The 14,590-nt window shown below is 42.8% G+C and overlaps 1 protein-coding gene across 4 annotated transcripts in view; it reads right to left on the reverse strand.

Moving 5' to 3' along the window:
- The window catches only part of CRHR2 (corticotropin releasing hormone receptor 2), a 142,844-nt gene that overhangs the window by 55,180 nt on the left and 73,074 nt on the right, over positions 1 to 14,590 (reverse strand). For 3 of the 4 annotated variants that reach the window (XM_064639279.1, XM_064639293.1, XM_064639287.1), the window contains 2 exons: positions 9,192 to 9,277; positions 2,235 to 2,341 (listed from right to left, as the gene is read on the reverse strand). In XM_064639279.1, coding sequence (XP_064495349.1) covers positions 2,235 to 2,341; positions 9,192 to 9,277 — 193 coding nt within the window. Of the gene's footprint in view, positions 1 to 2,234; positions 2,342 to 9,191; positions 9,278 to 14,590 lie in introns of those variants that run through there. The other variant, XM_064639300.1, reaches the window with a different exon arrangement.

Here is a 14,590-nt window from a genome sequence, read left to right on the forward strand (position 1 = left end):
CTTAAAACCCCCAACGTGGGAGACCCCACAGCCTTCCAAGCAGTTGTGTTCCAATACAGCAGGTGTGCTCCAGTCTCCTCCTTCAGACAGCACTGCTTTGGGACTCTGCACTGACAGAGCTAAGGAAAACCAAGCAGGTGGTGGGTGAGAAGCACGAAAATATGGAGCAGTCATAGAATTTGAATCTTCCTGGAGGTCTCCTTTATCTTCACCCTCAGTAGGCACTCATGGAGTGAGGTGGATGGATGGAGTGGGGCAGGAAAAAGGAACTGACAGATTCCCACTTTGGGCCAAGATGTGAAACTATCAGATTGTATTTTTTTTTACCAGGAATTACCTAAATTCCCTCATTTCACCCAAATAGTAGGTGCCTTCTTCCACCCAAACTAAAACAGGGGAAGAAAAAAACCCTAAATAACTGGAATTGATTGTCAAAACTGATTTGTTCTTGGGGCACTTTGTGATGAAGATGTGCCAAACCTAGAATTTGACTAGAGGCAACCTGTAATGAAACATGAATCTGGGCTGCCTTCACTGGAGCATCTCTGGAACTTTGGAAAGCAGATGTGGCTCGACAGACACTGAGGTACCTCATGCTGGTTAATGCTGGCTGGACACTGGACATTTTTTGCATGATACAATGGGAATTTGAAAAGGCAGACTATCTTCATTCACAGCATGTACAGGAAAGTGCTTAATTGCTGCTTCTCAGTTGTTGTTTTCAATGCTGAAGCTGACTGCAAAATTTAAATCTTCAAGTCAAAGTTTAAATACCACAAGAACAATTTAAAATAGATCAGCTGGGCCACTTCTGTGTTGAAAGCTGGATACATTTATACCATCTTATCTAATTGTTTTTGTGTTATTTACTCAAGCATTTATAAAAGATTCAGCATAAAAGCAGGGAATATAATTACAATGAATAATTTGCATTCTTTATTCAGTGTAAATTAATTCAGGTCTCCAAGCACTATGGGAATTAGCTTTATATGCACAGTAGAAGGCTTGAAATAGAAGTTTAAATTGATGCATCATAAAAGTTCCCATTGAATGTTTTAAAGTTTTTTTTTCTTCCCATTAGCATAGATTATTCTGCATATAGATACTGGAGTGCAAGAAGATTTGTATTGTGAGTAGAAAAGGCCTTGTTAGAAATGTTCAAGAGGAAAACTTCGCCTAAGACTTTGTAGGGACGCTACACTCCAGGAAAACAGGAATTCTTTCACTGAGGTCACTGTCAATAATCAAGTTGTAAACCTGGGGAGGGGAGGGAGAGAATTCCTCCACAGCAGTTAATCCTCTGCTATCAGAATAAGGTTTCTCTCAAGGATTAGCACTGCATGGCACTCAGTGGAGGTGGTTCTAAATTCAGTTGAACTCTTCTAGACAACACAGCACAAAAAGTACAGAAATACCACTCAGGCAATCCAAGAAACAATGCAGAAATAACCCACCAGGCCACTACCTATGGAAATATATCCCTGTGGCTCACACTTTGTGCCTACAATACATTTGGTGGCTGATGCACATCTACCTGTTCCTTTCCACTAATTTTCCTTTCCTCCTGTCCTCTCTCTTTTCCCTGTATTCCTAATTTTCAGTTACATATCCACTGAACCTACCAAACTCCCTTCTGTACCCTGAGCCAGGGAAGTGTTTCTATGCAGTCTCCTTGATTTGCATTCATTGTTTCTTGGGGACTGGTGGGGATTAAGCTCCTCTAATGATGTTCCTCCTGTTATTTAAGAAAACTTCTAGGCTTTTAATGAAAGAAAAATCGAAATTAACCCAAAGCAAAATAGAAAGATTTCGTTCTATCTCCTTTGGGTTTAGATCTGAGCATTATCTGGCAGGGAATGTAAAATGCCTCATGTTATCATGCACTGCCTTACATTAAAGAAAAAAAAAAAAAGAAAACTTGCCCCCAAAACTTGCAACTTGACACGCTCAAATCTCGGTTTCCCTTAACGAAGCACTCTGTGCCCACCAAAATTTTTGTGCTGCATCAATAAATCATGAACAGTTCTCTCCCTGAACACAAACTTCAGCTTTAGGCTTCAGCTCCTACGCACAGAAGGCTCCAGCACAGCATCAGTCAACAAAACCACGGATGTGCTCAGGAGCGTCAAAGCCATGACCGGTTTTCCAGACCTGGACAGAGTTCTCAGAGGGCTTTGAGCAGCCCAGTAAGTGTCACCCAGGGAAGTTAGAAGCATGCAAAACACATTACTCACCTCAAGCACAAGAAAAGCATAAAGGCAACTATAAGGGCCCCTACTGAAATACAGTGCCCCAGGTAGTTTATGATGAGAGCAATCTTGTAATGGAGCGCATACTTCCTCTGGAGGTAAAGAGATAACAGGATTAAATCAGCATGAATCTCTAAGCACTGACATCAAGGAACAGTTAATCAGTTTAGAAAACAGTAATTATTTTTCTCAACCTTACAATGATATAATAGCTCCAGGGCTGATGCCTATATATAAGCCAAACATATTGCCCAGGCATAGAAGTACAGGCTTGGTGTGGTTTCAGTGTGGGATTTGCCCACAGTTTATTACAAATATCTGCAAAAGAAGTTATTTTCTCCCCGTTTCTTTTTTCTTTTTTTTTTTTCCCTGCAATTTCATCAGGATTTCTTGTTTTCATTATTATGCTATTTTAAAACTTCTTCATTTCAGGGCTACAAAGCTACCAAAGACACATCTTCTCAGAGTTTCAAAAGTTATAAAACATTATTTTCTTAGGAAACAGCACGGTCTTTAGGAGCCAGGTTATGCCACTTTCCTGCTCAAATGGTTTGGTTTTCATACAAAAAATTCAGTAAGGAGTAATAAAGCCTTCCCATACAGGCAGATTTTCCTCTGAGGGACATTCCTTTCAAGCTACGATCTTTATCCTTCCAACTGAGGAAGAGTTGGAATCTGGTGGTGTCCCTTCAGTTCTGAGAGAGCCTGACAAACCAGAGATCCTGCTGTTTTTAGCATCAACCCAAGTTTGTGATGAAGATTCATGTGTTGGTGTCTGTTTCCTAGGATGGGGGGAGATTATTGGTAGGTTCTAGATCCTGCAAACAAAAAATTAAGTACCAAAGAGCTCCCACCTAAATCAGTGAATTTAGGGGTATGACCAAAAATCTGGCCTTGCAGTAACTGCAACATTCTTTATTGGTGGGCTGCTGCTGGTTTCAGAAAAGAGAAGCATCTCCTTTCTTTCCCTGATGGATAGAAAGAAGTAGAAAAACACTATTCATATAAATACTGAAGCTGGTTAAAAAGGGACAGAGGTTTGCTACTGAAAGAACCAATCCTCCTGAAAAATATATTCATTTATTAGGTTTGGCATTTGTTTCTTTTCAGGGTAAGCAGATCTTTCCCCAATTTGGGATGTTGTCCTCCTTCAGAAGAACGAGACCCTTGAGAACTAACCACCTACATTTCCTCCCTTGTGACAAAAATATAAAAGCAAAATCCTACAAATGGCACCAGTTTTCTAATTTTAGTTTAACTTCCTTTTTCCATTTTTTTTTCCTAGCAATTTCCCTTAACATTTTATTCCAGTCAAAGGAATTTGTCAATGAATGAATGTTTGGCTGAAACTACAACCAGCAGCTGTAGTTAATCTGTTCCATTGTTCTGTGAAGATAGCATCTTCCAGCACGTTGCCAAAAAACTCTCTTGGAATCATTTCTGTGATGAAACCTGCCTATATCTTCAGCACACGGAGTAATGTGCTGCTTCTGGACAGAACTCAACCATGCAAGGTATTTTTAAGTCCATTATAAAATCTCCTAAAATAAACTTCCCCATCCATGGGCCCATTTTGTGAATCGCCTCGAGGAGAAAAGAAAAAAAAAAAGCAAAACAAACTTACAAAATCCAAATTCCACAAGGAGTTTTATTTATCCTTAAGACACAAGGACACTTAAAGGGAAGGAAAACACACTTGACCTGATGTGGCTACCTGTGCAGTGTTGTCCCTGTTCAGGGAGTGCCCTGGTAAACTGCATGGCTTAATTACTCTCCTGCTTAATAAAGTCATGGAATCACAGAATATCTCAAGTTGGAAGGGACCCGTAAGCACCATTGAATCCAAATCACTACTTCTTGCAGGACTTCCTAAAACTAAACCAATATGACTAAGGACTTTCCTCAGAATTGCTCGTGTAGTGCTAGATATCTTCTGGAAGATGACAACATTTTTCCCAGGACAACAATCCTGCTCTTTGAGTCTGACCCTTCAGCTCCTTCCTGTGGCTCCTGACCACTGTTTCAACTTCACTCAAGTTTAAAGAGGGCATAGTTCAAAGCATTAGAAGACTAGTTGGAAAAATAAAATTATTAAGCTCCTGTTTGATGCACTGATGCTGAAGGAAAAACAGGCACGACCCTCATATTTTCGGTTTCTGGCACTAACAAGGCTTCCTGAAGGCAAATTCAAATATCATAGAAACAAGAACTGCCTCAGTGCCTATGAAAAACTAAGCTGACAGGGTGGCAAGATCACTTTCCACCAGCCTACATGCAATCTGCATCTCTGGTGGAATTGAAGACGGCACCTTCAGGGCTGAAAAACACGTGCTCAGAATCAGTCATGTGTTGGCCAAAGCTCAGTTCATGTAAAACACTTTTATAACTCCTTTCTGTCTCGCCCTTGTGAAGACCAATACATCTAAAATGTCAACAACCTTCTACTGTTACCCAATATTCTTCTGCTTCCAGGAAGATGTTTCACTTCACTGAAATGAAAATATAAATTCTATTCAGGCTTAGGAGGAGGGTTTTTACACAAGAAATTAGCTAGAAAAGGAGATTGTAGAATCACAGGATGGTTTGGGTTGGAAGGGATGTTAAAGGTTATCTTGTTCCAACCCCCTGCCATGGGCAGGGACACCTTCCACTAGACCAGGTTGTTCAGAGCCCCATCCAACCTGGCCTTGAACATGTCCAGGGATGGGGAATACAAAGATGGTCTGCACACTAGTAGCCTTGCTCTCTGATCACAGCTGGTCACACCAGTGGAATCCTCCTCCATTACACACAACAATCATGTTACACCAGACAGTGCAGAGGTGTCTCCCACCAGCTTCTACCAGGTAAGCTGAGGAAGCACAGCTTTATATCTTTACCTGCACCAGCCCTGCAAACCTAAGACATGGTGGGCTCCCTGCAGCCAGATTTCAGGTAATTGTGGAGTTGTTCTGTCTAGAGCCCTTTTCCCCTTGCTTCAGCCAGAATGTGACTGCCAACCTGTCCAAACCAATTCAGCTAATGATTTGACTGAATGACCACCTAATGACAGCACTCTTTAGTCCAGCTGACAAGGATTTTTCTCCCTCTAACAGAACTTACTGGCAGGTCCTGCCAGTGTTTACAGCTCATGTCTCCCTGTGGGGCTCTGCACTCCACTGCCAGTTCAGTCACTTTAGATTTCTTCCTGCTGCCAGCATGATCTCATCACCAGCACGGTTTAAAGACACCACATCTCCTCTCCAAAGACTTTCAGAAGCCACTGGGAAGTATCTTTGTCATCCAAGATGCCTCTGAGTTGACTGCTTTCCTGTTCTGAGCCAGCTGGAAGCTGCATAACTGTGCCTGGTGTGGCTGTGCTCCTATGCAGGATATATTAGCTTAAACCCAGCATGGTGCTAACTCAGCTACACAGCTTGAAGCCACCTCAAAACATCAGCAGAACCAAATTCATATCCAGCTGACATAGGCCACATAGACAAGACCAAAGTTCCTAAATTATAGCTCTTTTTGGAGGCTAAGATGTATTTTTTTTTTTTTACTGCCTGAGACTCTCATTTTATTTCTAACAAGCACAGATCTGTGCCCGACGCAGCAAAAGTCCTTTTGACACAGGAGCTTGTAGGCTGAGTAGAATTTTTGCATTTGTCACACGCTGTGCCATCAAGCAGCCAGCAGGATCAAACTTATTTCTGTACCTTATTCTTGTGCCTTGAGAAGGAGACAACTGTTTGTTCAGAGGGTGAGATTCAGTCTGACATTAGGGCACCAACATCTGGGTACCTACCCAACATCAGAAGCAAGGGAAAGAAGTAGTGCACACACAGACATCAGTGACCCTTGAGGGGCACTCAGCAGACTCTGCTTCCCAGCTGACCCTGATGACTGACTTCCAACTGCTGCTGTTTAATCACGGAATCATTAAGGCTGGAAAAGGCCTCCAAGATCGAGTCCAACAGTTCACCCAGCACTGCTGAGTTCACCACTAAACCATGTCCCCAAGGGTCACACCCATGTGCTTCTTGAGCACTTCCAGGGATGGTGACTCCACCACTTCCCTGGGCAGCCTGTTCCAATGCCTGGCCACCATTTCAGTGAAGAAATTGTTCCTAATATCCAATCTAAACATCCCCTGGTGAGGCCATTTCATCTTGTCCTGTCACTTTTGTCACCTGGGAGAAGAGACTGACCCCCACCTGGCTACAACCTCCTTTCAGGCAATTGTGGAGAGAGATGAGGTCTCTCCTGAGCCTCCTTTTCTCCAGGCTAAACACCCTCAGCTCCCTCAACTGCTCCTCATCAGACTTGTGCTCCAGACCCTTCCCCAGCTCTGCTGCCCTTCTCTGGCCATGAAGGACCTGAAGGGCACAGGTATTCCAAAGGACTGTCACCTGCCAGGTACATGGAAACACACTGGGGCATTTTAAACTTCAGGACACAACTCCACACAGGGAATTAGATCCCAGCCAAAATGGGAATCTACGAGCAAATCAGTCCCAGAGTGGAGTTTTATCAGCTGCTGCCACAGGTCTCGACCACAAGCAGAGCCATGATGTGTTGATGTAATCCAGGGGATGTGTGTTACTGAGCTGATGCCCCCTGAGATTGACCCACAGCTGACAAATCCCTAAAATTTCCCTTGCCACATGATCAAGACTCTGCCATAAAACAGGTAGAGCTGGGGATGGGGCATGTTCCTGTCCCATCTATCAATCACTGAATTCAGGGTCAAACCATGTGATTCTTCAGCACTCTGGCTGAGAGTGGCCAAGCTTGACAGCAGTGCTGTTTCCTGTATTAAAAATAAACACAAATCACAGGGCACACCTCCTGGCTGATGCTTAGCATCTGCTAGGCTCAGTCAATAAATAACAGGAGAAACATGTGTGTGCCTGAATCTCACCTTTAATCAAATCCCCAGAGAAATCTATGGGGATTTTTTTTCCTGGTTTTTCTGGACATCACAAAGCAAGTATTCATCCGTAACACTGAGCATTAGGAGAGATTTCAAAAATATTCACAAATATTAATATCTGCAAAGCTTGTTGCAAATCTTTGAAGATCTAACAAATGAGTTTTTAAGCTTCTATAAGCAAGGGTGGGGAAACATCTGCACTTTCATCTGTTTAAGAAACACGCTATTTGAGTAGTTTTAAGCTATCACTATAGCTGCAAAGTTTTTGAAAGCAAAAACAGAGCGCAGGAAATAATCCTGCCCTCTAGTCACAACACTTCTCCAGCCTTTTCAAACAAAACTCCTCTGTGTTTGCTGGTGCAGAGATAGCAACTGCTGGAGCCATGCAAACACATAAGGAGGGCCATTAAAATGCAGCAGCACTTTCCTGAGCAGCACACTGTTATCAGCTCAGGTTTCCTGTACCAGCTAAACCACATCAAAGATATGGAGCCTTCACCCATCTCTGCTCCCCATTCTCTAAACCAGCACTGGCTGCTCCACACCCCCCCTCTTGCTCTTTTTTAAGAGGGTGGTTTCACGGATGTGCAGATCCCTTTCAGGCAGAGCTGGTCGGTGTGTCCCCCTCAGTCCCACCCACGCTCTCACTGCCCTGTGTCTGGGCTGGCCCCAGCACTCTTGCAACAATGCAACAAAATGCTGTAGGGAACTGAATCATCCAAAAAACCGACCTAGCAACAAGTTAGTATTTCATTTTAAGTGGGAAAGAAATGTAAGGAGGGGCTGCCCTGGGGTGGTCCTTACTTAGGTCAGCTTAAATTGCCATGAGAGCATCATCACTCTGCTGGATCACCTGGAACATCCCTCTGGATGGCACTCAGGTATTGGTACATTTTTTTTTCCTAATTTCTAGAAGCCTCCAGCAAAAGGAAGGAGGATGGGGTGCCACCAAATAACTTAGCTAGTGGGTAAGAGCAGGTCCTCCTCAGCAGCTGGTGTGTAGTTACCTGTTTTCTGAGTCACTGGTTCAAAGCCCACATTGAGCAAACACATTGATCTCACAGGATGGATGCTGGACCTAAGACAAAGCACATCCTGACTGTTTGGGGTACAGCACTGCTCCAGATAGTTCCTGAGTACTAAATGTGGGATCTTGTCCACCTCCTCTCTGCAACTGGCACAGCACAACTACAACCACGGAATGAGCTGGATGAACCCCAAAACTTAAATAGACCTGAGCTGCTGAGCTCCACCCTGATTCTTAGAGGGGACAGTCACCCCTGGCAGAGACAGCACGAGGACTGTGTGTGCTCCTGCCCCACCACAGCACTCAAAACAGGAGGGAGAGGAAGAGAACCTGGTGTGAAAGGCTGGAAGGCTTAAACCAAATGTCTGCCATGCCTCCAAGAAAAGCTGAGACATTGACAAGAAAAGGGCTTTGCATAATTGCTTGCAGCCTTTTGGAAGGAGCTTAACCCCATATGCTAATTGCAATCTGTAAACTCCTATATCATGGAAGACTGGTTCAATCTTTTAAAGGCAGCTGAGACCTGAGTCTGCTTTTTATGTATTTTTCTTTTGCTGCCTCTTTACATATTTGCTTAAGGAGAAATGACATTGAGATCTGTAAAGGTCAGTTGTTGATGAGACCTCAGAATGGACAGATACAGGGTGGAATCAGCTGGTTAAACTTATTTTTTAGTGCCAAAGAGGCTTTTGGTCTTAATGTTATCATTACTAACATTTACTGTAGCATCTGTAGGCTCTGAACAAAGCTAAGAAAAATCTGCATAAACATACATCAGCAGGGACAGAGTGTGATAAAAAGCATCCTTTTTTAAAAACCATGTGAGTAGGGGATATGGAGAGAGGACAAGTGATTTGCCTGAATTCACAGGGAGGTTTTGTTGCAGAGACAGAAATGGAATCTCTCTCAGAAGTCCCAAATTAGCATGTTAACCTTAAGTTTAGCTTTGCATTCACGTATGAGAAATGTCATTGAGAAGAATGAAGGTAAAAATACAAACCTTGTCATCCAGAATAGGCTCACACTGAGAGTAGTTTATCTTGGAAGCCCATGTCCCATTGCCCAGGCATTCTCTGTAGGCATTTCCTGGTACAGACCAAAATAAAAGAGAGATGAACAGTCTGTGATGGACTTTAAACAGCCTAGAAATCTCACAGATTTGAGAAAAGATTACCGGAACAGATTATTTACAAGGCAAATTAACTTATCCCACCTCCGTGAGGACTAGAACAGCCCACTGAGGAGAGAAATAAATAACATGAACACAACTACAGACTACAAGTATTTAAAGATATTGATTGATAATGTTTTCTTACAGTCTATGAGTTCAGAAGACAAAAAAGGTATGAGAAGAACGTTGCAAGAGAAAGCTTAACGTTGGTATAGTCTTTTAAAAAACAACTATACTCAAAACCAGAGAGGTTCAGGGGTTCAGTGCCCCCTCTGTGAGAATGGTTTGTGCATGGTGAACTTACTGCTCTACCCCCCTTCCATTTATCCCACTGCAAACTAGACGAAACATTCCCAGAGATGCTGATTTTCTGGAGTCTTCCTGTGCAACACTATTGCTGGGAAAACTTCTGCGAAAAACATGAGGAGCAAGATCAGCACATCTCCCAAACCTGGGACAGGTAGGAGGGGGGGGGAGCACACAAGAATCCACCCAGAATTATTTCAGAAATGGGTCCCTCCAGGTTAGGATGTGTTCACCCATTGTCTGTGGAAAAGAAACCACTTCTGCTCTTTTTCCAAGGTTCCAGTTCTCCCCAAATGTAAGTGAAAATCAGAAATTGCTTTACTGAAGCAGAGAGATTTCATGTCCAATTGTAATGTAACCCCGAGGAGCTCTGAGAACTGCATGTAATAATATTGGGGGTGAGGAGGGGAGTTCAATTTCTGGCAAGAATTCCTCTTCATCCCAAGGAACTCCGAGGGAAAACTATGCAGTTTTGCTGTACAAACTACCTTCCTCCACTCATCAAAAGTACATCCAATTCCAAGCAATATTTTTTTTTTTACATTCTTATTTTGAACTGTTTCTTAGAAACAAGAGAATTAAAATAAAACAGGAAATTCAGAAGGATTCCCAAAGGACAAATATAGGCGACTTCCCTAATGAACTCTTCATGATGTTCCTGCTGCCCTTTATCCAATTTCTTCTTGGGCCTTTGCCATGGTCATTCAGTGCTAGTACAGCACCCAGCCCTCAGGAAAATCAGATGTCAAATAAAGGCATCAGATTGAATGTTTCTAAAAGTTCTTTTGACAACAGCCTTTGAAAAACAAAGGTAAAGAGACTTTTGAAAAGGTGTTTTTTCTTACAGAGAAGGACAGTCCACATGGAAAGCAACAAGACACTCCAGATTACACCATATCCACACAGAGCACTGATTTTTTTACTGCTATTGTCTACTTGCACTTTTCCACTGTTCCTTTTTGACATGACAAGGCCAAAAAAACCAAAACAGTCTGAGTGGGATTTAGGTGGTGGGATCCAATTTACATCCCTCAAAGCCTTTGTATTTGTCCCATCCTTTGGCCAGTTGCTGATCTTGAGTCTCTGTAGCAAACTTCTGACTCTCCAGACACTGAGTGGGTGCTTAGTCGGATGTTGAATCCCAATTCCAGGACAGTGCTCATGTGAAACCCTTATTTTATTCACTCAAACCACTGTTTTATTCATTCTGACTCTTCATTTGCCTTGCTGTGCCTTTCCAGCTCAGGTGTGGAGAGCATAAACACAATCAAGACTTAGAACATAAAACCCATGTCAAGGCAGTTCTTTGAGGAACTTCTTTGAGTTATCTGGGTTTATGAGCTGTCACACCACATCTCCTACATGGTGAGTATCTGAACAGGAGGAGGATAAAATCAAACTGAATTTTTCTAGTCCAGAATCTCCTCCAGTATCAGTCACTTCTCGGAAACAACAGCAGCAAGTAGATCTGACTTCTGGGAATATCTCATTCCAAACTCTAGCAGTCATAACTAATTTATATCCCACAGCAAAGGTCTTCTTTCTTTCTTTCTTCCAAATGTCTTACAGCATGAGCCCTAATAGCCACATGGAAACAAGTTTCTGATCACACTGGATGTATTTTCATATATCTATTTTAATAACATAATGCAGATCTTTTACCCAATGCTTCAAAAGAGAAATATCTCATTTAGTGAGTGAGGTAATAAAGAGTAAGAACCTCACTGAAGGCACCTGGAGGAAGCAGCTCTTGTTGATGCACAGATGAATCCCATGGCATATAGCTAGTCCAGCACTTCTTGAGGATACTGGATCAATCCCACATGCACTGGATAGAGGCTCACTGTGCTCACAGACACTCAGTCACATCTGGCCTGTGCTAAAATTCCTGTGTGTGCTGGTATATCCCTGCACAGAAGACTCTGGATAAAATAACGGCGACTTCAAATAATCATCTTGGCGTTTTTCATAGCAGCAAACATCTGCTTCGTGACAGCCCTGGTTACTGTCAAAGGCAGCACAGAGAAGATGAGGAAATACAGACACTGGACTCCACGACAGGCTGATTTTCTGGGACATGCAGAGTTGTGGCAGGGATCAAAGCAGTGAAGAGATGCCAAAAAGGACAGATACATTGGTTCCATGAGAGAGATCAATGGAAGTGATGTGTCCCCAGCTACAGAGTGTGTAAAGGAAGAGGGAAACCAGCACTGATTGAACGTGCTGAAAAATATTCCTTCTCACCCGGTTTTCCGGTGAGAACTGGGATTAATGTGCTTCGTGCTATTGAAGCATTCTTGCTCTTAGCTTTAAAGCACTGTGTATGGAAAGAGACTGGATTAAGTTCAGTTTTTCTTAATGATTGTCATTAAAAATAGGAAAAAAAAAAAAAGGGAGAATCATGACGGAGAACTCCATTGTAGGAACAAACAATGAACGCCCAGGAAGAAAAGAACAATTACGTGATCTTTCTAGGGCAACAAGAGCTAATTATAAATGGAAAGAAATAGAGCTATTAGAACTATTTTTTCCTAGTTGAAAAACAACTGTGTAAATTTTCATTTTCTTTGACATGCTGAAAAATTCCATATACTTTCTCTTCTTATGATTTCTCCTTCCCTACTGACTTTGTTCTAAAGAAGAAATACACAAAATAAAGAGGTACTTGGTGGTTACAACATGTGGTTATTTGTGCTCTGTGTGCACTTGCACTCACATAAGACAACTGGACAAGTAGATTTAATGTTCATGCAAACCAATAATGAGTAGTAGATGACTCATGATGGCACAGGCAACACTCAGTCATTATCCACAGAGCTTCTGACACATCATCCAATATTCATTTCTGTGCTTCAGTCGATGGTCTCTTCCTTGATTTTGGAAATGTTGATTTCCTTTTGCTGTGGATTGGTGGCACTTGATTTCCTCTGCTTAACCATCAGTCCAGGGGATGGGCAAGGAGGCAAAAAAGAAATCCCTGAATAGGAAGGAATATGCAGAAGAGCTCAGGTTGTCACTTGGGTTGCTGTTAGCTTCCAGAAAATGTATTTCATCCCCTCAGGCCTGTCAGCACTACATATGCATTTCCCTATCTCCTCTAAGAGCTGATCATAGTCCTGTTCCACCAGCAAGACCAATGGCAGCAATGAGAGACCAGATGCACATCGCAAGGACAGCAGAAGTACCAACATTTGCAGCTCTCATGGACTCTAAGGTGTTGTAAAAGGGATCTCCACTCCTGAAAAACTTTGTGCCACATCTCAAGGGAGGTAAAAGATCTGAACATGACTACAGCAAAGCCTTGGTAGGAGCAGAACTGGGATACCCTGCTCCTTCCAACCAGCTACCCACAGCAGGAACAGGGACTATTCTGTGTATGAAGCTCCTGTAAAAGCAATTCTTGCTGAGAAGTCCTAGGTGCCAATTCTCCCTAACTCCAGCTTTTGGGGAAGGAGTGTCCAGCTCAGCCTATTTATTTTATGGATCTTCTCTGATTATATTCAAAGAAACAGCCAAATAACTACAAGAATGTCTCACTTTCGTGTATTTGTATACACATGCCCACACCATGTAGAGCTTTAACTTTTCTTAGTGGAGTAGAACCATTTGAAAGCCACTGAGAAATTCTAAGGTGGAGAGCAAAAGATCCTTGAATGGAGAAAAAAAAAAGAAAGTTGTATTTATCCAAATAAACAACTATGGTAATCACAGCTCTGTCTATTTTCAGGGCAAATGGGAATTTTAAGAAAGCTCAGCATATCTGTTGTTTCAATAAAGAGAAGCTGATCAACCCAGATTTGAGCGCTGTAGCCCCAAAAATAATGGACAGTGATTTTCATCTGGCATGAAGGACATGAGAGAAGCTCACAGGCTTTATTTAGTAATTTATAAGGACTCCTCACACTCTAGTGTTTGATAAAGGGGGGAGACATCCAAACTGTTCACAGCTTTGCCCATAACCCCCTCAGCACCCCTGCAACTCAGTGCCAGTATCACAAGACTAGTTCTGGGAAAACTGGCATGGGATGTGAGCAGTTTTTCACCAATAAGCTCAAGGACCTTTATCCCAGAACTGAGCTGTGGCTTTCAGGCATCTGAACTCATGCAAAATGAACTCCTCCCAATCATGTTACACCTTATTAACAACTCTGCTAGACACTCATCTAAAAAGCCTCCCAGTCTGTGTCTAAACAGCAAATGAAGCAGCCAACAGTCAATATTTGTCATCTCAACTGTGATTTTTCTGCTACTTAGAAACCACTGAACTCGATGACTGTGGTAAGTCTCAATATTCGGTGTAACTGCTTCAAAACTGCAAGTGCTCACATGAAGGTTGGACTTAAAATACTGACAACCAGTAACACCAGACAGCAAAAGTACACACAAAGTAAACACGGAGTAGTTACAAAGGCTGTGCCAACATATGGGCTGAAAACTGTGTCCAGTTCTGGGCTCCCCAGTACAAGAGACACGTGGAGATGCTGGAGAGAGAGCAGCGAAGGAGCACATGGTGATTAAGGGGCTGCAGCATCTCTCCTTTGAGGAAAGGATAAGAAAGCTGGGACACTTCACTCTGGGAAAGAGAAGGCTCGGGGGGATTTCCTAATTTATACAAATACCTGAAGGGAGGGTGCAAAGAGGATGGATCCAGGCTTTTTTTTTTTTTTTTCCCATCGCCAGGACCAGAGGCCATGGGCACGAATCCAGAAACAGAAGGTTCCACCTGAACATCAGGGAACACATTTTTGCTGTGAGGGTGAGGGAGCACTGGTTGCCCAGGCAGGTTGTGGAGTCTCCCTCCTTGGAGATATTTAAAAGCTGTCCAGACATGGTCTCAGGCAACTGGCTATAGGTGGCCCAGATGACCTCCAGTGGTCACTTCCACCCTCAATCATCCCGTGATTCCGTCATTAAGAGGATAC

The sequence above is a fragment of the Pseudopipra pipra genome, chromosome 1 (genome assembly GCF_036250125.1).
Source record: "Pseudopipra pipra isolate bDixPip1 chromosome 1, bDixPip1.hap1, whole genome shotgun sequence".
NCBI classification, from domain to species: Eukaryota; Metazoa; Chordata; class Aves; order Passeriformes; family Pipridae; genus Pseudopipra; species Pseudopipra pipra.